This window comes from Neovison vison, chromosome 8 (assembly GCF_020171115.1).
Source record: "Neovison vison isolate M4711 chromosome 8, ASM_NN_V1, whole genome shotgun sequence".
Taxonomy (NCBI): Eukaryota; Metazoa; Chordata; class Mammalia; order Carnivora; family Mustelidae; genus Neogale; species Neogale vison.
The window spans coordinates 32,417,390-32,441,966 of record NC_058098.1 but is presented as its reverse complement, the minus strand read 5'-3'; the positions used below and the strand labels follow the sequence as shown (position 1 = coordinate 32,441,966).

Genomic DNA, 24,577 nt, shown 5'->3' with positions numbered 1-24,577 from the left:
CAGCGCACTGTCAGAAGAGGTCTGTTACATTAGATTTAAGCAAAATCTAGAATCTTATAATACCCAAAATGCCCAGGTTTCAATAAAAAAATCACTTGTTATGCCAAGAACCAGGAAGAACTCAAACTAAATGAGAAAAGGCAATCATCAGATGCTGCTCTGAGATGATACAGATGTTAGCATTATCTGACAAGCATTTTAAAGCAACCATCATAAAACTTCTCAGAAGAATAATTACACACATACCTGAAATAAATGCGTGTACAAAAAGTCCTGGCAAAGAAACAGAAGATACAATGAAAAAATAAATGGAAACTTAGAACTGAAAAACGAAATAACTGGTATAAGAAACTCCAAAGCTGGGCTCAACACTGGAATGAATAAGCAGAGGAGAGAATCCATGAACTTGAACATAATAGAAATTATTCAATCCAAGCAACAGAATATAGACTCAAAGGAATGAAGTCTCAGGGATATCTGGAACTATAACAAAAGATCTTGTCATTGAAGTCCTGGAAAGAAAGGGGAGAGAAGATGAAACTGAACAAAAAAAAACAAAAAACAAACAAACAAAAAAACCCAGCCAAAGAAATATGGCAATAAATTTCCTAAATGTAGAAAGAAAGGGGGAGGAAGGCCCCCAGATTCAAGAAGAGTGAACTTCAAGCAAAAAAAAAAAAAAAAAAAAAAGCCAAAAAGTCCATTCTGAGACACACCACAAACTTCCAAAGACTAAAGCCAAAGAAAATCTCAAAAGCAACCTGAGAAAAATGATGCATTCCTCGTTGAGGTAAAATAAATAAATAAATAAATAAATTCAAATAGCAGAGCATTTCACACCAGAAACCACAGAAGACAGAGGGAATAGCACAGTGTTTTTTATGGTCTGGGGGAGAAAAAAGAAAAAAAAAAAAAAGATCAATCCAGAATCCTATACCCAGTTCACAGTATTCTTCAAGAACGAAAGTGAAACCGAGGCATTCTCAGGTTAAAAAAAAAAAAAAAAAGAAAGAAAATTGATTGCCAGCACATCTACCTTAAAAGAGCAGCTGAAGAACAGCACGTACCATGGAGATAGAGAATCACAGCCCCAAGCATCTAGCGGCGCTGAAAGAACGCTGCCAAGCCGCCATGAGCCTTCGACGAGACTCTCACTGCCTCCAGCTCTCGCGAGAGCATGAGTGCTGTCCTAGGTGCGCGCAAATCCAACCTCCGCTCAGGCGGCTGCTGTGAGCGCAGCCGTCAAAGGACTCTGAACTTCTCTAAGGAAGAAGGTCCACAGAAAGAACAGATAAATAGGGTAAGCACAATAGACTTTCCTTCTCTTATTGACTTTTCTAAATTATGCTCAGTGATCAAAACAAAAATTGCAACCTCGTCTCACGTGGTTGGCAATGAATGCAAGGAAATATTTGAGACCTCCACGTTCTAAATAAGGATGGGTAAAGGGTTGTTAAAGGGAGGTAAGATTTCCTCACTTTAGCTTCTCTAGTACATAGGGACATAATAAAAATGCCTTACAAAGAGGTTCACTAAAAAAAAAAAAAATAGAGATAAAATAGAATTCTAAAAAATGTTCAAGTAAGACAGGCAGGAAAAAGAAAACAAAAGGAAGACAGAACCAAGAGAAATAATAAAAAGTCAGATGTAAGCAATTATCAATGATCTACTACATATCATTAGGGACACCTGGGTGGTTCAGTTGGCTAAGTGTCTGCCTTTGTCTCAGGTCATGATCCCAGAGTGGGATCAAATCCCACATTGGTCTCCCTGCTCAACTTGAGCCTGCTGCTTCCTCTCCCTCTGCCTGCTCTCTCTCTCTGTCAAATAAATAAATAAAATCTTTAAAAAAAAAAAAAGAACTAGGCATAAAGTCAGCAATGATGTAGAAAAATTCAACATTACCACATTATCAGCTAACAAATTCAAAAAACATTCACAGAACACTCCACATAGCAGCAGAATTCACATCATCTTCAATTACTCACATAATATATAACAAGATAAACCAAATCTTAGCCAAAGAATGGATGCCAACAAACTTAAAAGATTTGAAATTGTATAGAGTACATTTGATCACAATGCAATCAAACTAGGAATCAACAGCAAAAAAGCAAAATATTCAAACACTTGGAAACTAAACAACACTTCTAAATAATTCCTGAGTCAAAGGGAAATTCTCACTGGCGAAAAAGAGGAAAAGTGAAAATATAACATCAAAATGTTCAACAGACAGATAAAGTAGTGTTGAGAGGGGAATTTGTAGTACTAAATTGCTTACATGAAGAGGAAAAGTTTCAAATCAATAAACTAAGCTCTCACCTGAAAAGCAGAGAAAACGAAGAGCAAAAACAAACCCAAATAAGAAGGAAGGAAATAACAAAGTGCAGAAATTAGTGAAATTGAAAACAGGAAAAAAATTAGAGAAAATCAATGAACAGAAAGATTGGGTTTTAGAAAAGATCAATAAAATCTACAAACCTCTAGCAAGACCGTCAAAGAAAGAAAAGACACAACTAATAATATCTAGAATAAAACAAGATACGACTACAGAACTGCAGACACCAAAAAAATAAGGTACAAACATCTCTACACATATATTTGAAAACCTAAATAAAATGAGCCAATTCCTAAGAAGTACAAACTATCATAAATCATTTAATATGTAATAAATAATTTAACTAGCTCTCTATTTTAAAAATTGAAATTGAATTCATAAACATCTCTCCAAAAAAGAAATCTTCAACCCAGATGTTCACTGAAGAATTCTACCAATGCTTAAAGACTTAATGCCAAATTTATACAATCTCTTCCAGAAAATTCAGGAAGAGGGAACACTTTCTAATTCATTCCACGAAGCCAGTATTACCTTTATAACAAATCCAGACAAAAATAATACTAAAAAAAAAACCCCACTTTAGACCAATATCCCTCATGAATATGGATGCACAGATTTTTAGTAATGTATTAGCAGATAGAATTCAACAATGTATAAAACTGTTATGCCATGACCAAGTAGGGATTATTCCAGTGACACAAGTCTGGTTGAATTTTTGAAAATCAATCAATGTAATCTACTACATTAACAGATTGAAAAAGAAAAATCATATGATCACAACAACTGAAGCATAAAATGCATTTTTCATGCATGTTAAAACCTCTCAAAACACAGGAATAGAGGAGAATTTTTTCAGCATAAGAAAACATCTTTTTTAAATACGTACAGCTAACCTTCTATATAGCGATGAAAGGAATTCAAGATAAGAAAAAAGTTAAGATGAAACAGGTTGCCTGACAGTCAGTCAGCATTAGTGAGAAGATCAGCTAGGGTAGAGGCACACGTTGGAGCTAGGGGGAGAAGGATGGGAGAAATGCCCCCTCTTCCCACCCCCCAGTGAAGTCTTAAGGGCATCTTGTGTTTGGGAGGATAAAAGTGCATTCTACCTGATGAATGTTTTAAGTTCCTAAAAAGTAAATAACTGTTTCAGGCTTTTAAATTCCATATGACATTATCAAATGAGTCATGAGAAAAATGCTAACGTCAAAATTAAAATCAAATGAATCACTGTTTCTGGCTCCAAAGCAGAGCACTTTGCTCCGTGCATACACTGTGCAGAAGGCCAACTGGCTGCCTGCTCCCTCCCTCCTACCCCCATTCACTGCAGCAGACTTTCTCCCCAGCACCTCAGATGTTGGGTTATGGATTGAAGGCGCGGTATCTCCCCCCACAAGTATTTTCCACGAGGTAAGTCTGTGAAGTTACTTGTCTCCCAAAACTCAGTCCCATCACCATGGAAATGAAAAATAACAATAGGATTTTGTGTCTTCTCCAAGTTCACATCTCAGAAGAGACCTTCAGCACAGTTTCAGTTGTGTTCAGCAAACTCTCAGGTTTGTGATGAAAGAGAACCAAATCCCTCTCCCTTAGTATCCAATCAGGTTGATTTTTCCAATTCCTCTTTCACTTACTAACATATTTCCTTATCTCCCAAAATGTCCTAAGACCCAGAGGAAGGAAAAGAGAAAGAGAGCTAATATGAAACAGAACTACAAGAAAATTCTGATTGGTCTTTGAGGATCAGGTTAAGTGATGGGTACAGGATTAAAGGTATCAATTTATATTTCAGCCAGCAAAGGACCACCACGTAACTTACCTCCTCAGGACAGACAGCCTTGGGACCCAGAGGTCAAAGCCCCACATATCTACTAGGCAGGAGCCCTCCAGAGAGTTATGTTCGGGCAACAGATGCTACAGAGGGAGGCTCTTACTTTTACACCACTGAGGCTGAAACACTTCCATCCCCTTGAACTTCCCAGAAATGGCATATAATACATTGACTTGTCCCCATCCTAAGAAGATCCTTAATTACTATTCCTAAGATTAACAGCTGTGCTACAGCTTCTTTTTTTTTTTTTTTTTTTTTTTTAGGTTTTATTTGTTTGAGAGCATAGGGAGAAAGAGTGAGAGAGAGCAAGAGAGAGAGCATGCAAATGTAAACAGGAGGAGGGGGAGAGGGAGAGGGAGAAGCAGACTCTCCACTGAGCATGGAGCCTGATGCAGGGCTCGATCCCAGGACCCTGAGATCATAACCTGAGCCAAAGGCAGGTGACTAACCAACTGAGCCATGAAGGTGGCCCAACAATTTCATTGTCCTGTCTTTAAATGTTCTAGAAATTGGAGCTCTCTGAGACACTGCCTACCACGCTATGAGAATGCACCTAATTGTACTTTAGGAATTTCTATCAGTACCTCTTGTACTGATGCTGTGTCCTTAAAATTACCTTAATGAACCCAAGAATACATCAAGGGGTGATGTTAAACAGAGGCACCCAGGAAGTATCCTTCTGACATCCAGACCCCAACCTGGCCTCATCAGTGAAAGTGAAACTCAAGCCTGAAATGTGTTCACAAAAGAGAGAGAGTCTGGAGCTCATTTCCATATTATATAATGACAACCGTCCAGTGATAATATTTCCCCAAAAAAGGCAGAGTTATCTTTTCTTAAGGGTTGCTGTTGTTGGCAAGTGGATTCTAGAATACCTCAGCTCAAAAACTATTCTTTCTTCCCAGTTATATAAAAAGGGAGCCATCAAAAGTAACTTCTAAGCCCTTGTCTACACAGGTATAATGTTCTGTAACATCACAAAGAAAAGGGTTATATCCAGCCCCACTATGATCTGCTGCTCCCTTTCCCTCTCCCCCTCCTCCTGCTCATATTTGCTCGCTCTCTCTCGCTCTTTCTTTCTAGCATACTCTCTCTCAAATCTTAAAAAAAAAAAAAGAAAAAGAAAAGAAAGAAACTGTAACACTGCTGTTCATCTCAGGTATAGTAATTAAACTTCTTGGGATGGTGACAAGTCCATGATATTATAGGCCAATTTTTGGAAAGTTTGAGGGGATGGTGGTGTTTCAGCCTCAGGGGTGATTTTTCTTTTTTTTTTTTTTTTTTAAGATTTTATTTATTTATTTATTTGACAGAGAGAGAGATCACAAGTAGGCAGAGAGGCAGGCAGAGAGAGAAGGAAGCAGGCTCCCTGCTGAACAGAGAGCCCAATGCGGGACTCGATCCCAGGACCCTGAGATCATGACCTGAGCCTAAGGCAGCGACTTAACCCACTGAGCCACCCAGGTGCCCACGGGGTGATTTTTCATGAACAATTTTTAAATATTATCATATATATTTTTTATGTGATCAATGATCTGATGTGTGTGTGTGTGTATAAAACCACAATTAACACCTGGCTTCTCCAGTGTTCTCCCATTTTCTTTTATTCAGCCAAACTATATTCGGGCAACAAACACACACCTACTCCTACAAGATTAGAAAATATTAAAAGCTTCTCCTGGGCCTATTTTCCTATTTAGCTCATCTACTGATTGTCATGAGGTTTGCAGTCTGATTTATTTCAGGGCCCTGGTGTTTAAATACTGTGCCTTTTAATACTGACAATACTAATGTGCTGGTGAAGACTTGTAGGTTTACTACCTAAACCAAGCTATTGAGCAATTTTTAAGTCAGTAGTAAGGTTTCTTTATAGGAGAACATTTTGTCAAATTTATATGTACAGGCCAGACGGGCTTCAGAAGATCCTCATTTCCAGGACAGCCTGTGATGAACAAACTTCAGGGCTCCCTGTTTGATCCCCATGCCAGGAAATCCTGCCTGTAAATGAATCAGTAAAGTTGGTCAAGTTTTCCATGGATTTGACTGAATACCAGCATGGGGAACCCTGAGAAGAGAGACAGGGAGGCAGCATCTCAGAGGATGAACAAGGAAAAAGGGCAGACCTGGAGTGAGGAAAGCTCGTCGGCTACAAATTGTGTACACATGCAAGGCAAACTTGTGAACACACGTCCAACTTGGCAGATGTATAAAGATCACGTATTTATAACACGCTCCTGAAACACCTTATTGAAATGAGCAATTTACATGACTTTGATTTAGAATTAGGGTTTTAAGAATTTTTAGAAACCTTTCCAATCCGGTCCACCAAAAAAGCAAATGCAGCTTCTCAGAGACGGTGTTCCCCACAAAGCCTGGCACTTCCCTGAACGTTGCCTCAGACAGCGATCTCCTCTTTGCCTCGCAACAATCGAAGGGGCTCAGAGCTGGAGCTCAATTTTATTAGTGATTTAAAACACACCCTTGGAAACTAAGCTGGCTTTTGCTTGTCCATTCAGGTGGGAAGTGTGTTCCAGCAGACAGGAACAGCACTTGAGAAAGTTCTCAAACAGATAATGCCTTAAGAGCTTGACTTCAAAAAAAAATCTCCCACCGGCCAAGTACCCAACAAAAGGAAAGGTAACCTGGTAAGAAAACGAAGCCTTCCATAATAAGACAAAGATAAAATAGTTCAGCCGCCAGAATTCGACATCTTTAAAAATGCCTTTTCAATCTTTAACTTTTGTCTGCTTGGTTGTCTAGCAACCAAGTGCCGGCAAGAAACTCCACCCAAAACAAAGTGAAACAATACAGACACTTAACTTCACGAGTGTGTGCGCGTGCGTGTGTGTTAAGATTCTCAGGGTGCAAAGATAGAAAGTCCCTTTCAGGCAATTAAAACAGAAAAAGTCCTGATTGTCGATGGCAGGAAAGGAAGTCAGGAGTGAGTAAAAAGCAACTTGGAAATGTGTAATGCGGGATGAGGGTCTAGTTTCCACACACTGGGCTAAAGCAAGGTTTACACTCTTAAGTAGTAAAAACAAACCATTAAGCAAGGCCCAGCACTGTCAGGAAGTATAAAACAGTTCTTGAAACTTTGCAGTTACTATACAAAAGCTTTTCATAAACTCTGTTTCCTGATCTTCATTAAACGTTCACATCAAGTTGCCATGGGGCAATTAGCTTGCCTCCTGAAATCAATAAAAAATCAACAATTTGGAAATAGTTGTACAGTAAAATAGTTCAATAATTATTCTCTCATAGTGTTGTGGCCAAGTGGTTCCAGTGTAAATGCAGTCCAGATGAGATCCTGCTCCGTATGAGGGAAGCTTTGAGCAAATCGGTGGTTTGCAGAGAGATCTCTCCATCGGAACGGACTGCAACAATAATGGACTCCTGGCCCTGCCTTTGAGTGGGGCCCAGGGTGAGGGGCAAACACAGTCTTGAAGTGGGGGTTCAAGTCAGCATCTGGCGTACTGCTTAAGCACCTCAGAGGGACTCAACTCAAAATGTAGAAACCTAAATGAAATGATAAACCCAACAACAGAAAAGTATTAGGTGCTCTCCACTCATCACATTGACTCTAGACAGAAGCAAAGCAAAATTTTTCCTTTGGATATATGGGGAAAAGATATATGTGCATGTGTATTTATGTATATATATGTGTGTGTATGTGTGTGTATTAGGCACTATATACAGTGTATGTTGATACAGTGATTGATATATTAACATTTATATATATAATATATATAAAGGGTGTCAGAGGTTAGAAATTCATTCATTCTGACATTTCCACAAGTACTCAGATCTGTGTTGCTTATAAGAAATCTTCAAAGCAGTCTCCTAAAAGGTAAAAATGAGGCTGAACACACAGGATATTTTGCTGAAAAGGAGACACCAACCCAAAGTTATTTCTTTGCTGACCCCCCACCACAGAGGGAAATCAATTCCTTTTGCTTTTTCCTAGCCTGAGCCCATTCACCTCAGCAACTTATTCAAAGCCAACCACGGCATCACAAATTCCAATATCCATTAAATCAAACCTCAAATACCAGCCTGGGAAGTTTATATCACCCTCTAGGCTCAGTGGTGTTCTACAGTGAACTGTCTCAGAACTTAAAAAAAAAAAAAAAAAAGTATCATTTTTAGTATAAACAAATGCTTCAAATGTATGACATCTATTTGCTGCCTTCAAAGGGAAAACTTTTAACTCAGACACTTGGCACTAAGATCACACGGGATCAACTCCGTGGACTGACTTAAGTGTTAAACTTTTTTAAAGTACGTTAAGGGCTTGCACCTGCTCCCCCATCCACATAGATGTACTGACACGTATTTGACTAAACTGACTGCGTGCATGCCCAAGCAAGCAAGCAGAGCAGATTTTACAAGATAAGCAACCAAGTGTTTTCATGTCTGAGGGTGGCTAGAACACAAAATTGCCAGTCATCTTGTGGGAGAAAAGAACACCTTTGAAAAAAATATGTAGAACATCCTTTCAGATATGGTGAAATGTATTCAAATACCATCCTGTATACAGGTTTTGTTGTTTTGTTTTTCCACATAAGTACTACTTCTCAGAGAGGGGCCTTAAACTCAGTCCAACTTTCTAGTGTTGTGATTGAGAAGGTAATTATCGGAACCTTGCTACTCAAAGTGGAGTCCGTGGGCCAGAGGTAACATTTCACCTGGGAGCATCTCAGAAATGCAGACTCTCAGGCCCCACCTCAGATTCATTGAAACAGAGCCCATGTTAGAGCATGATCTCAAGGGGTCTATCTATACTTTGGTCTGCATTCCCCTGAGGTAATACTGGTGACTCGTATGACATTAAAATCTCAGATGTTTTATTTAGAGCACTAGTCCCCCAAGTTAGGTAGAAGTTCACTTTGAAATTTGCAGGGCAGGGAAATAGTAAAAAACAAACAACAACAACAAAAAAAAAAACCAACTCTATCCTGGAGAATACTGTAAAGGCTATAATTTGTGTCAATAAAGAAAAAAGGAAAAGCATTTTACCCGAGTGAAGCAGACGTGCATTTTATCCATCTCATCCTTCTTGCTCCCTAAAACAATAAAGCAGGGAAGGAATAAGGCAATATTGGTTTCTTGTAATTGCCCATCTGTATCATACTTATTCTACACTTCAATTATTTATTGCAAGGCTATGTTCCTTTTTGCCTTATAACAGACTGGGGGCTATGGCATCCAACATTCAGTGAATGAGTATGCTAACATTAAAGACTGCAGAAAAGACACACACTCTTTAAAAAGTGCTTTGAGTTGCATACATGGTTTTTCCACCGCCAATAAAAAATTAAGGGAAAAGATGTGGATTGTGAAGATTATCTAGCGATCATCTTGGCCTCCTGAAGTACAATTTAAAGCAGCAATTGGAGTAGGAATTATGAAAAGATGGAAGTACAAATACATTTGTAAACTTTCGCTTTCCCCCTCCCCAATTTTGAAGGCAAACAGTGAAAGGAGCAACCTGGCCCTGCCATACAGGTTCAAACCATGCCAGGGAGAGCACACAGCCCAGACAAGCACAAAAACAGATGATACAATTTAATCACTTTTGAAAGGTGATCCTCCAAAATTCAGAAACTAATACATTTGCTTTAAAATTTCCTTTCTAATCTAAAGCCAACTCTAAAAGGATTCAAAGCTCCCTACAGAACGGCCCCTGAAGATTCAGAAGATTCAGTGTCATGGAGTTAGGTAGAACACTTTTTCTCAGCACGGAGAACGTGAGCCAAAACATCTATAAGAAGGTGGAATGTATGTAAGAATACTCTGTTTCTCAAATAAGCTGCCAAGGTCAGAGTCCTCAACTATGACAAAACCTCTGAAACTAAACTGAAGCTGGAAATACCATCATGTATACATATGGAATATATATCACATCTCTTCGTGTTTTTATACATATTACATATTATCTGTGTATATATTTACATGTTTGTGTATATATTTATATACATATAAAACACCCACAAGAAGACATTTGAGTTGATACCACTGAAAACCATTTTAACAAAGAAAATCAGAACCAATGAAGCAGAAAAATCAAAAGAATGTAGTGAATTCCCAAATGCATGGAAATTCTTGTGCTATAATCTCGCAGTCTCATCTAGAATCTTTGGAGATGAGAAAACGTGGGTTGTTATTTAAGATATTAAGACAGTGCAATCTGTCCCCCACCTCCATGCCAGGTGAGGGTAAAGGGTGGCTAAGAGCTGTTTCTAATACGAATGACTCTCACCTATGCAAGAGCAAAAGGGATAGGCATAAAAAGGAATGGAAAGATTTTTAAAGCAGGAGTAAAAGAACTGGTGTTAATTTAAAAACATGGTCTACCTACTCTCAAGGCAAGGGTTAAATCTATCACAATCAAAATGGAACTACATTCATGGTCATTGCAAGTTAATTCCTTGGGAGAATCTGATTATAACAGTCTGTTCCTTGACAAGCACACTCGTTTTTTCAGCCAGTTCCAAGGCAAGGCAAGACAGGGAAGAGAACTAGGCCTCACCAATCACAGCAGGATCAGAGGAGGCAGAGAGTCCTAGACGTTGCCCTAAAACACTTCCAGTAATATCATGGGGAGCTGTGGGTTCCCTGGCTGTAGAGACATACCCACCAAACCCTTCCTTGGGTCTGATTTCGACACAGAGCACAGAAGCCCTGCTGCTGCAAGAGTTCACTCTGAGTGGCCTAATTTGACTTCATTCTGCTTGGGCTTCTGTCCAATTGGCAGATATCCTCATAGAAGCTGATCTTAGACACTTTCCCTTTCTAATTTTTTGGCACCGTTGCCTCTGCTGCATGGGATATCATCTCTGAAACTTTATCTTGGGTTTCCCAGGTTTTGCTTGTTTGGGAGCTCCGGTTTGCTCTTAAATCTTTCTCCTAAATCACGAACCCCAAAGAGGGTCACATGAAATACTAAATCGTGCCTAATTCCTTTGAGGCAAATATCAATTATCAAGTGACTTGCTTGCATGTTTCCAGCCATTCTGTGCCTTTCCCCCACCTCCCTCCAAAATGAGTAACTTCAGAAGCAAAAAAGCAAACACAAGGTAACATCACGAATGCCATACAAGTGCACCATTTTCTCTTACAGGTTAGACTTTATAGAATGAAATGCCAGGGATCTGATATTTATTATCCGAACGAGGTTTAACATTTGGAGAAATGTGTTCACATAACCTTGGAAAGAAAAGCAAGCTGATCCAACAGAGAAGAGGCAGTGGGCAGAAAACATGAGGGGCACAATTTTGCTGTGTGTTGGGCAAAGTTAGAAAACTGGGTCCTTCTGAGCATAAAGAGCTCCCAGATGAGGTAACGGTTAAATACAAATCCATTTCCAACTCTTCGTGAGCGCCACCACATATCAATTTTAAATATACATGACCACAATATTCATAATGAAGAAATCTTATGTTTTATTTAATACTTTGGCCAGACCAACCCCTTTGAAGGGATCACTAGTTTAGGAAAGAAGAACAACAAACCATCATTCACTTTCCTGCAGGTTTATAATTTTTGTAATTATTTCTATTGGTCCTGCTTTATTCTTTCTGCAAGTTAAGGGGTAGGGGAGTGTTTCTTTATTAGATCAGCAATGTCTGGTTCTTATCCAAATATTCCACCTAATAAGGACGTAAATTCTCATGGATTGGACAACCACTCTGCAACATTCCTGAGAATTGAATAATATAATAATCTTGAAAGTCAGCAGAGTGGATTATCCACTTTTTTTTTTCTGGACTTGAACTTGTGACCTTAACAGTAGCACTGCAAAAAAGCAAATGTGCTAAGCACTTTGCCAGAGTAACCTTCCATGTAGACTTTTCATCTTAAATACACACAACTGAAAACAACTACAATTTTTGGAAAATTATGTACAAACCCAATACTTCTTTTGATTACATATAAATACAAATTAGCTATCTTTCCTAAAAAGTGGTTATAATAGTAAATAAATACAAAATAAATCTGACCATTATACTTCATGTGCTGGGGTTGAACCCATATAAAATGTACAACTAAATACATTTTAAAATCTTTAAGGAATAATTCTCTGATTAAAATATTTGTTTTCCCAACTTCTTTTTGTAGATATAAATATATTTTCAAAATAACTGTGTTTTTTTTTCTCCATTCCATTCCATAAATAAAGTCTTCATTGGGAAATATTAAAGTGTCAACTTGGTTTTTTTTGTTTTTTTTTTGTTTTTTTGCTTTTTTCTTAAAATATATATGTGTGTGTGTGTGTGTGTGTGTGTATTTATTTCATTTTGCTGTGCTAACGACACCCACAACCCTCCACAACCATGTCCTGATAGTTCTTTAATACAACCTTTTCGTTTTCATCAAGGTACAACATGGAGATAGCACTGAGTTCCGTTGGTACACAGCACGCCTTGGGAATCTTAGAATTAACGGAGTTGACCAACGTCTGAACAATGGCGTGATTAGTGGAGTTCAGGTGATCTGCCAGGGGAAAAGGGCATTCCCCATGGCAATAAAAGGCGTGGTACCCCGGGGGGGCTACAATCCAGTCATTCCACCCCACATCACTGAAGTCCACATACAAAGGGTGTCTCTTACAGCTGGACTTAAGGCGTTTGCGCTGTTTGTGTTTTGCTTGGCGCTTTTCTCTTTTGTGGAGGGGGTGTCCTTTCCCATCGTGGCCAAACGTTACTAGCAGTGGCCTGATCTGTGACCAGCTGTGCTCATCTTGGTGCAAAGACCTGCTAATCCTGACGTGTCTCTTGGAGACACCTTGGTTCTCCTCCAAGTGGGTCACTTCCACTACAAATCCGTGGTTGGTGAGCCCCTGCGCCGTCCACCTCATCACAGCAGGGGTGACATCAAAGCTCTCCCACCTGCTTGCGTTCTGATTCACCAACCTGGTGTCCAAAAGTCTGGTCACGGGGAACTTCAAGTTGGCTGCTGCAGGTTTTATAATCTCATAAATATTAATGCGGTGATGGAAACTGCTGTTGTTTTCCAAAGTTTCCTGCATCTGTTCCCGAAAAACCTGAAGTTCTGCTGAGGTGATAAACTCGTCAGTCGGGATAGAAGTTAAATTAAAGAAGAATCTCCGGGTTGTTTTCCCACTCATTTCTGGCAGTTCTTCCAAATATTCTAATTTGACATAAAAACAGGTGGAAAAAAAAATCATTCAGTAAAGTACGTAATGACAGTCTGATGATCTGTGAGAATTTGTAAACCTCACTTCAGGGTTTGATTTAACCCATGTATAAGTTTGCATCCAGAAAATAACTTCCACTTTTGATAAAAAGGAAGGCTCCGTTTTCTGTACATCTATGTCAATATGCACACCATGAAGCAAAACTTCACAATTCATTGTTAGTTGTTTTTTTTTCCCTCATTATGACGTTTTTAACCCAATACATGAATACTGCTTCCAGGTGGCTATAATAATGGGGGAAACACTGAAGCATTTCTTTGGAAGTCACAGACTTTAGGGCAAAAAAAAAAAAAAAAAAGTCAGCACTATAGTTAGTAGAGGTCTAATGAGTGAGGATTTGAGGAAATTATTGCATTTCTTAAAAAGAAAAAGGCTTTAATGTCAATCCCTTAAACGGTATTCTAAAACATTACTCTGCAATTTAGATGATTTACAAATCTCGATATACAGATTTCAGTTTCCTAATTAAAGAGTCTGAAACTCAACATCAACGAGGACATTTTGCAAAGCACACCCTACTATTTTACTCCAAGTCCAGAGACAAAGGCATTTACAGGGATCGACTTCTTTGGAACCGTAAGGGTGGTACTAAGACACCGTAGTAATTAAGGCCAGACAATTTCAAGAGAAGGAACTTCGTAACTGTTGTCTGTTCTCTCACCTCCTTATGACCTCAAAAACCAAATCTCATGGTTGCTACTTTTGGAAGAAAACAAAAATGACTCTTCGTCTTTAATTCCTTTGTCCTTAAAAAAAATAATAAACCTACTAAAAACATGCACCTACCAAATAGACACAAAACCAAAAAAAAAAAAAGGGGGGGGGTGTTTATAAAAAATACCATCATGTGCTCGCTTCGGCAGCACATATACTAAAAAATACCATCATAAGATTCAGGACATAAGGGATAATCTCATCCTACTACAGAATAAACATTCTATATCTAGTATCACTTCAAAATAGCCATTTAAGTGAGCTATGCATAAAAGCTTTTTCTGATTTAAGATTCCTGAATTTAAATTTTAAGGAGTATTGCTTTCCAAGCAAACAATAAAATATAAAACCACCTTGCATGCTTTAGTCTGCAAATCATCAAAGGTACACATTATCATTAAATTGGCAGTAAATAGCAATAGAATTTGAAACATTTGGATTTATTCTAGTTTTACCACATCCTGTCCTTTCATTGTCAAAAAACTTAACCTGCTTCATTCAGGATCCAACCTAAGGGCTAACAAAATCTGTTGACCATATTATTATCATAAATGGAAACTATATTGATCAATTTTATGGTTGTATTTCCCTTACATCAAGCAGCTGTAAGTTGTTTGGAAAATGTAGATATCTTAGCAAAGGAGAATCACATCAGATCACTCAACTCAAAGGTTCTACTTGTGTAAAACTTCGTCAAAGCACCAGTCATCGCTGCAAGCTAAGTGGAAGGGCAGTTCAAGGACAGTTTACACCAAATTACGGAGTAATGCTTTAGGGGATGCTTCTCAAACTTCAATCTTCACACAAAACACCTAAGACACCTTTAGTCTTCAAATGCAGATTCTGATTCGGTGGGCCTGGGGTGGGACCTGAGAGGTGGGACCTGCATTTCTAGTAAGCTCCCAGGTGAGGCCAGTGCTAGGAATTCATGGATTGCCCTTACAGGGCAAACCTTACAGGGTGAAGGTTTTAAAGGATGCTTTTCACATTGAAATGGTAAATTCCAGGAGCATATTTTAAAGTGATTCTTGGTCAAATAATATAAAAATGAGATGAAGAAACAGTAGTGTTGGCCAAGGAATAAGAGGTGAGTCCACGGGTGGGCAGCAGAAAGATCTTCCAAAGCTCATCTACTTGGGATGTGGAGACTATCAGGCCAAGAAGTAAACCCTCCATGGTCCCCTCATGTCTGCTAAGCTACACCTGTTGGGAATACTTTTGGGGAGCTATTCACACTCTAAGCTGATGGTACTTCAGGCCAGGCACTATTTTTATTTTTTGTTTAATTTTGTTTTATTTCAATTCAATTAATTAACGTACAGTCTATTATTAGCTTCAGAGGTAGAGGTCAGTGATTCATCGTTGCATACAACGCGCTGTGCTCATTCCATCACGTGCCCTCCTTAATGCCCATCACCTGTAACCCCACCCCCACCGACCTCCCCTCCAGCAACCCTCAGTTTGTTTCCTGGAGTTAAGAGTCTCTCATGGTTTGTCTCATTCTGATTTTGTCTTAATTTATTTTTAAAATAACTCTCCGACCAATCAGAGCAGGGCTCTTCTGGGTGGCTCCAACAAGTATCAAGGATTGTGTTTAGCTCCTTCTTTCCTTCCCTCCCTGTAATCCAGGGGCCCTCTAATGTTTTCACTGAAGGTATTCTTTTAGCTGAGAAGCCAACAGATGCCAAAGAAAAAAGGAGTGACATAAAAATCAGTGGTGTCCCCCAGATGTAATAACATAGAGCCAGATTTGGCTTGAACTAGATTTCTCTGATACCAGCACACCTAAAAACACTCTCTTTTATTATAAAGAGGGGGGAAGAAAGGCCAATTATCCAGGGCCTTTGCTGAACAGTTGTATTAATAAGGTACCTGGACAGGGGAGGTTGGGGGGGTGGGGGCCGCAAGGAATAAGGTACCCAGAGAAATCACAACTGCAACAAAACTCTGATTCCAAATCCATAAATGAGAAGTTATGAGCACATATAGACATGAGCACACACAGACACATACACAGCCAGAGGGTAACAAAGGGACACTCTCCAAGACCAGCATGAAAAACAGGTAGAATGAGTAAAGATGGGTATAAAGGAGGTGTACAATAGAATAACCCTCCAGAGGTGCCTGGGTGGCTCAGTGGGTTAAAGCCTCTGCCTTCGGCTCAGGTCATGATCCCAGAGTCCTGGGATCGAGTACCGCATCGGGCTCTCTGCTCACCTGCTTCCTTCTCTCTCTCTCTCTCTCTCTCTCTCTTTCTCTCTCTGCCTCTCTGCCTGCTTGTGATCTCTGGCTGTTAAAAAAAAAAAAAAACCCTCCAGAAGATAAATCTAAGACTGACGTGAATCATATAAAATTGCCACTGTTTGACTAGATTTGACATGTTAAAAAAACAGCAATTTCATGTACTTCGAAATCTCACTGTAAGTTAAGTAGCAGGGAGGCTACTCACTTAGTAAGTAATTTAGCAAAGGCAAGAGCTCCACTCTCAAATAGCAAGTAATGTGACGACCTTTCCCTGAATTCCCAGCTTCCTTAAGAACCAGGAGATGGAGAGGAGAAGTGAGTTGGGTGAAATCAGAGGGAGAGACAAACCATGAGACTGTAGACTCTTGAGACAAACTGAGGGTTTTGGGGGGCGGGATGAGCCTGGTGGTCGGTATTAAGGAGGGTACATATTGCATGGAGCACTGGGTGTGGTACACAAACAACGCATTTTGGAACACTGAAAAAAATTAAATTAAAAAAAAAAAAAGAACGTCTATTTGTCCTTAATACAAAGGACTCTGGTGATGGCCCTGTGGATGCAGGTCACAGAGGTAAGTCAGACAACTCCAAATCCAGTAAGAAACAGCTCAAGTTTGGGGCACCTACCACCACTTCCTTTGATCTGCAAGAACTGAATTTCTTCTTAAGGGTAGAAAAATCAAAACTTATTTGAAATAAAGTAAAGAAAAAAAAAAAAAGCTGCACATCATTACACCACACCTGGGGATTCTAAAAATATAGAGCATTTACCTAAGTAGATGATGTATGTTTTTTTAGAGGCTTATATAGTTACCAAGTCTCTGTAAATAACGCTTGTTGAAAAAGCTGGACTTGTAAAGGGATTTGTGTATTCCAGCCCATTTTAGACCTGGGTTCTTGAGCCTTATCTTTCTTATCCAAAAAGATGGAGCTATGGCTGCAGAAATGGGGGGAAGTAAAGAAAAATATGGCACCAGTGACATCTGACCTCTCCTCCAAAAGGGAAGTTCTAACAATTATCTATACTCTGTCAATTATTCGTCTACATCCAAGTAATACAAAAGAGGAGTCTGAATTCCCTCAGCCAGCCTGGGTTCACTCTGGCCTCCTCTTCCCTAGATAAGTGGGGCAACTGGACATAAGAGAAAGAAGTCAACAGGATAATGCCTCTGGCGTGCTGGAGACTTCTTTGTGCCCCGTCTAGCACAAAGATTGTTACAGGAATCATCTCACAACAAACAGATTAGGGAGGGAGTCTTATCTCCATTTTGGAAATGAAATTCTTGGAGCTCAGAGAGGTTATGGGACTTTCCTAAGGTCACAGAGCTAATAAATGAAGAGCAGAGCTATGAACTTGAGTCTACTGCAGTTCTGAAGTTTCTGGCCACTAGGAGCCACTACCTGACACAGGGGAGGAGTCAAAAACTCAAGCAAGGCACCTGGGTGGCTCTGTTAAAGTGCCTGCCTTCAGCTCAGGTCATGATCTCCAAGTCCTGGGATCCAGCCTTACTTAGGGCTTCCTGCTCAGGGCAGGGAGTCGGCTTCTCCCTCTCCCTCTGCCCCTGCCCCCACTCGTGCGTGCTCTCTCTCACTGTCTCTCAAATAAATAAAATCTTAAACAAACTCAAGCAAATGTCAAAAATAATTGGGGTACATTTATATTTGCTACAGTAATAACCACAGGATAAGTTCTTTCCCAACCAAAGGGACAGAAATATACTATCACCCAAGTACAGGGGAGAGAAGATACAACTAAAGAATAGTTGTATCTCTACTACTCTTTAGGGCCCCTGGGACATGAAGATCTTATCTGAAACCACTGATACCTTGCAGCTGCCTTTTTGTCCTCAAGAATGGTGAGTTTTAACAGAAAAGGGAATTCTCATGTTTTGAGAATTTTGCAACACTCTGGCCCAAAAGCATCCATGAAAACAACAACGAAAACTGGGAGGGATACTATAGCAAATCAGTAAGACTGGAAATCACTGCCCTGAAATGAATTGAAAGTGACTGAGAATAAGAAACAATATTTTCTAGAATTTAAAATAATGGCTAGAGAATTAATATTATCAAGGAGAAAAAAATATACAAAATAAGAAGGTTAAAAGGAAACTGTTTAAAAAAAAAAAGACACCAAAAGATATGGTAACTAAAGGAAAAGTATGGTCATCCTTACAAACCCTGATCTGCCCAGCCTTAACTCCAACACCTTTGGAATGATTATGTGTCCTCTTACTGTCCTTTGACTACTTGGTGAAATACACAAAGGACAAATCTTAAAAAAAAAAAAGACAAAATAGCTCAATGAGAAGGATACAGAGGAACCACAAAAAGAGTGGAGGGCAGAAAATATTAGTCCAAAAACAATTGTTGGGCACCAAAGCCTCAACCTCCAAAGACTTCCAAAGAGAATGCCTGTTTTCCTTTGACGGAGCTCTTCTTAAGGACACTGAACTACCTGGGGATACTAGGGAAGCCCATCAGGCAGGTATTGCACTGGGGGGTGCGTATATCCTCTGCTTACACTGTCAGTTTGTGATACAAGTTCTCTCTCTAAAGCAACTGCTTCTTGAACTCTCCTGTTCTACAGATATTTTCATGATAATTACATCTGTGGGAAAAGAGTTAATCTCTATTCAAAGGCTTTAGTCATGGAGGCAAATAATTCCATTGTTTCATTCAAAAAGAAGACTTGTATCCTTCAGAGTCTGGAGAGCAAGCACATGGTTCTTCCATATTCCACTTAGGCCTTTCTGCAGGAAAGCATAAAGACTTTTTGCAGGGCCAATCAAGTCAACCAGTTTCAATGTGTTTTTAACTACAGCAAAGCATAGAACACTCTTCCCCATTGCAGAAGTGATTTTTCTGTCCTCCGTGGCAGTGGAGAAAGGTCTGTGGGGCCAAAGAACTTTTTAATGATTGAGAAAAGAAAACTGCTGCAGCACGTGGGTCCTCCTGAGTGAAAAGGATTATATACAGAGGACTTGGAAAAGCTGAATAGGAGAAATGACAACTGATAATTTTGTTTCAGCTTGCCTACCGTGTGGTCCCATTACCTCCACACAGCAGTGGCTATCCGATAACCATGATATCTCTGGTCTTAGCCATTTCACCAAATCACCCAGCTTCCACCCACAAATAAAACCAACAGGTAGTTCTTGGAATCAGGCCCTTAGTCCTCCACCAAACAAATGCCCATTAAGGCTGTATGAGCCACGTTCTGCTCTTAAAGCCAGCTGCGCTAATCACATGGTTGATTAAAAGATTTTTAGTGCCATGCATTGTACAAGGATGTTTATAAAAACCTCCTGGTTTCCACAAAAATGAAATGGTCTTTGAAAAATATGTTATGTGGCCTAACAATCATGTATTAGTCGTAACAACAGAAGAAATGGATTTGATGAAATTTGAGGGAAAAAATTACCTGGCTTTCTCTATCATGTAACTGCAATAAGATGGGACATTACTCTTCAGTTGATTTTAAGCAGGTTGATTACTTCTGTACTGTTTTGCACATAACATGTACACTTTTAAAGTGATAAATTCTGATTTATAAACTCAAGCATGCTATTTAAGTTAAAATAACACTCAAATAATTTGTAGCCCGTTTAGTTTTGATCAAGCCCCTTCTAGGAAGGAGAAATCCACAAACTTCACTGAAGGAATCCTCCTGCAACTGAATGTTTTAGGTGTCAAATGACTTAAATAGTCCTTCTTTTAGGTTAGAAGAGACACACAGTACCTTCCTGGCCTTAAAAATCGTTAAGAGTGGTTCCAGGCTAAATTTCCAGGAGAGGTGACTGAAATAGCTACTCTCGCTACTTTCCTATGCAGAAAAAAACAATTCTAATCAGCATCAGCTGGGAATGATAAGGGGCATCTATAACCATCCCAAGGTTATGTTGACAGAACATTCAGGAGTGAAAACAATACTATATATGACAAGAGACAACTTCTGGCTTTAGTCAGTGAATCCTGAAGGAGTAAAATGGTATCTTATACCCTTTCTCATGGTGCTCTACTCCAAAAAGCACCTTCCTTGGAACTGTGCTGGAAAATGACCGGTTATGATACAGGGATTATCAATTCAGTGTCCCCCTTACAGTGTACGCCTGCTTTGATGTAGTAGTACCTTTCGTTATGCAACCTGCCTTTGGGACTTCTTCGCAATATCCAGAGCTGTTCTCACAAAAAGTGTAGTCATCCTTCACACTGGGAGATAATGCCTGGCTGCAATATGTCTTATTTGTACATATCAGAGCATAGATTTCTACTTGAAATTTACCACCTCGAGGCAAGAAAAGGGGAACTTTACTTCCAACTGCCCAGTAACCTACAAGTGGCTGTTCTGTGACATACAGCTTTGGATCTTTCTCTTGAACTTGAAACCCATGCTCTATTTGCAATGTATTAAGCCAAAGGGGAATTTAAAAGTATAGAAAAAAAGAACTAGTGTAGAACATATTTTTGACTAATTGATCCAAGAACGTGGGTACAACAGATGTCAACAGTTCCTCTCAAACATTTCAAATTCACTGAATGCTCTTCTGATGAAACAAGCAGAAACATCCTACCTTAGGAAAACCACATCCACTATCATAAAGGAAAAAAAAAAAATCCACATTTCAGTGCACATTTAAAAAAAACAAAAAACAAAAAAAACAGGCAGCTGCTGCAAAAGCTTTTATCTGAAGGCTTGCCTTGTCTCTACTAAGGAGTCCATCTCAGATTTAAGCACAAAACAAGAAAGTCATTGTGGAAACAATAAGATTGATTGTGGAATTGATCTCCCACAGGGATTAGATAGGGATTCGAAATCTTCCAAACCAGGCCCAGATCAACTGAAAATTAGAAAGACTTTGGGACCCAGGCTTTGATTTTTCAACAGTATCTCTGAAAATTCTGCACTTGGCTGTTTCTAACCTGAAACCCCAGCTTAAGCAGGAGAAGCAGACTTACAGGGCAAGGGCTTCCAAACAGAGGAAAAGAGATCCCCATCTGCCCCCCTTCTTTTCATTCTTCTCTACGAAATTCTTGCACGTTTAACTGACTAGGGGCATGCCTCTTGCCCTCATCTTCCCCATCACTTGATTTCTCTCCAGTTCCTGGAGGAGGAGTCGCTCTTCTGGCTACAAGCCAAGAAAAGGGTGCGGATTTACCAAAGGGGAATCCCGGGTTCCCGCGCCACACAGGCAGTGCGTTAAAGCCAGGTTCGGAAAAGGCAAGAATGGAAACGTCTGCGGCGGCGCCCTGGCCAAGCTGCCTTTCCAGGGATGCCAACCGTCAGCCCACGGTGGGGAGCTTCTGGAGGTGGCTCTCCGCCCGCATCTCCGCCCCCACTCTCGGCTCCACGCCTCACCTTCGTGGTGGAAGCTGCGCACGGTGTTGGCGAGGCTGGCTGCCCTCTCCAGCCGGTGGTCCGGGGCGGGTGCGCCCGGCTGACCCGAGTGCCGGCGGTACAGGTCCAGCATGTAGGGGGGCACCACGGCGTCCCTGCTGGGGGTCGGTCTCCGCTTCAGGCCGAACATGCTGAGCAGCCGCAACTCGAACTCGCTCAGGACTTCGTCCGAGGGCTGGGAAGACGAGCGGCCAGTGGATGCCGCGAACTTCCTCCGGCCCAACTCGGGAATGAGACCGGCCGCGCCGCCCAGGAGGATCTGGGGAAGCAGCAACGCTAGAAGACAGCGGGTCCCGGCCACCATGGTCGACCTGCGGACAGGACCGACGTGAGTCACCGCGTTCCCCGCCCAACCCTCTCCCCTCCTGCCCCCGCGTCCCCGGGCTCCCGTTCAGTCCGTTGCCTCCTCCTCCAGGGTGCCCACCTGGCTTGCAAAACTCGCGGAGATACTTGAAAGGGGCTGAAGCTCGAACGTTTGGGAGAACGGAAAGCCCCTAGTTCCCGAGCCCAAAGGCTTTTCCCCTTCCATCTCACTCTCATCCATCTGATAAGATTTGCGCGCGCGCGCGCACACACACACACACACACACACACACACACGCCCCACCAGCGTCAAGACTGTCACCTTTTTTTCTGTGACACTCGCGCTGACAGCCTGTTCAGGGAACCTGGGGAAACCACCACCGCTTGGTCTGACACCTCTCCGTTCCCTAAACAAACCCAAACACATTGCCCAGCGCTCGCTTGCATATAAACACGCACGAATGGTGCATGTGACTTCCTTACAGGCACTGTATAGAACTTCCTGATACACACACACACACACACACACACACACACAGAGTCTATAACTTCCAGATCCAGTAAACTCAAGGCCACAACTTTCGAAGCCACTTGCAACTTGTGGCCCACATCTCTAACCTCAGAGGTGTCAAGACAGGCCACTCCGACCCTGAACTACCCCCTCCCCCCCCAACCTCCCCTCCAAGCAGTCAAGATACACATGTATACTCCTCGAACTAGTATCTATTAATTCACGTGTCAATAGAAGATGGTATTGAAGTACTGTCCCGGTCTCATTCCTGGAAACAAACAGGGAGAACCCCAACTTCTAGTTTTTTCCTAAATGGGACTTGGCTCTGAGTGGACAGCAGGTCTTCCTGAGAAACTTGAAGAAGGGAGAAAGATGATCGTGCCAGGGCGTAAGGGTTGGCAACTAACGGGTGAAATCCAGGGGCCACCCTCTCCAAGGGATTTCTGTGACTTTTTTTTTTTTTTTTAAATCATCTAAGTGTTAACAGCCCTAATAAAATACTAAAGAGAAGAAAGGGAGGAGGGGCGGAAGAGTGCGAGCCAGGAGGGCTAGGCGGACGGTCGCCGGGGGCGGTCGGATGGGGGCATCCCCGCAGGGGCTCGGCTGCACGTGGACCTGGAGGGGGTCTGTTTACGTCCAGCCAGGCCCAGCCCCAAGACTGGCTAGGCGGCAGGGGCCGCCCAGGCCCCGCTCCCAACCCCCCAGTCCCAGCCTGGGGCCCACGTCCTCTACCTTTAGGAGACCGCAGACCGTCTAAGAAGCACGCGGGGACTCGTCCATTGAAAGAGCCTCCACATGGAAAAAGCTCTGGTCGAAGGACCTGGTTCAGGGACCGAGTTCCCTTCCTTCGCCTCCTCCTCCTCCCGGGTGCCGGCGGGGCAGTCCTTCTCCTCGCGCAGGGAACGGCGTCTCGGGGTCGGGCCCAGCGGACGAGTGGAGGGACGCGGGGTCCGGAGGCGGCGAGGCTGGGTCCGCTGGGGCAAAGGCACCGGCGCGAAGTGGGGAGCGCAAGCTATTCTCCCTGCAAGTTCAAGAAGTCTCCAGCCAAGTGCTGACACACAACAACAGCGAGCAGGGGGAGGAGTACGAGGCAGGGAAGAGAAGGGAGAGAGGAAAAGCTGGTGCTGTCGTTGTCCTTAGGAACCAGCGCCCGCGGGACGCGTGGCCCCGCGCGGAGCCGGCTGCAGCACTCGAGGGGCGAGGGTCGGGCGCTCCGCGCTAGCTCCGCCGCGGCCCATGGCTCGGGGCAGCCATCCTGGGAGACGCCGGGTCCGGGCAAGGGCGCAGCGGCGATCTCGGTGCCGGGCGAGTTGCCCCCCCGCATCACTCTGCCTTACTCCAGCGCACCCCCATTAGCGCTCGCCAGCTGAAACCCCCGCGGCTCCGGCGCTCCGGCGTCCTCGGGCGCATTCTCCGGCGAGTCGAGCCGAGTCCCGGGCCGCCGAGGCGGGTGGCCGCGCTCTTCCCTCGCCCTTCTAGCCCCCGGGCCAGCTGCTTTGTGGCCAGCCTGGGGTCCGCTCACACGTCGACCGGCGCGTCGCAGGCCCCTGCGCTCCGGCAGTAGGTGATCGGCATCGCGGCGCTCGGGCTCGGCTCCCGGCTTCCTCGCGCTCTGCGCGCCGGTGCTCGGCTCTGGCGCGGCCCGGGCAGCCGAGGCCACGGCGCAGTGGCGCGCACGGCCGGGCGCTCCAGCCCGCGCGAGGTCTGCGGCGCGCTGGTGCCTCGGAGCACTAAGTAATCCGCGAGGCGCTCGCTGCGAAGTCGTTCGCGTCGGCGGCGGAGCCTGTGGCGGCTGATGTCCGGCGGCGGCTGCCAATCCCCGGCGGGGTGTGGGAAGCGGAGCGGCAGGCGCAGCGCAAGCCGGGCGCAGCGCGGCGGGGCGAGGACTCCGGCGGCGACGGCGGCGGCGGCGGCGCCGTGGCGCGGCGCTCGCGGCTTTTAAAGGGGACGCAGTCACCCTCTCCGCGGAGGCCGAACACCTCCCCCTCGGTGGCGCGGCTCGCCGGGGATCCCCGAGCGGGCGG

The 24,577-nt window shown here is 42.6% G+C and overlaps 1 protein-coding gene across 1 annotated transcript; it reads right to left on the bottom strand.

Annotated features, from left to right (window-relative positions):
* Positions 1-12,295: 12,295 nt before the first annotated feature.
* BMP2 (bone morphogenetic protein 2) lies at positions 12,296-23,826 on the bottom strand. Its single transcript, XM_044263431.1, has 3 exons — positions 23,286-23,826; positions 21,701-22,050; positions 12,296-13,316 (listed from the first exon to the last, which is right to left on the bottom strand). Exons 2-3 carry the CDS (start codon positions 22,041-22,043, stop codon positions 12,472-12,474), a joined length of 1,188 nt encoding a protein of 395 aa, XP_044119366.1. The 5' UTR covers positions 22,044-22,050; positions 23,286-23,826; the 3' UTR covers positions 12,296-12,471.
* Positions 23,827-24,577: the final 751 nt, after the last annotated feature.

Coding starts and splice junctions, on each gene's coding strand:
- BMP2 (XM_044263431.1), bottom strand. CDS start 22,043: ATGGTGGCCGGGACCCGCTGTCTTCTAGCGTTGCTGCTTCCCCAGATC. Junction 13,317..21,700: donor GCGCAGCTTCCACCACGAAG/GTGAGGCGTGGA, acceptor ATGTCAAATTAG/AATATTTGGAAGAACTGCCA.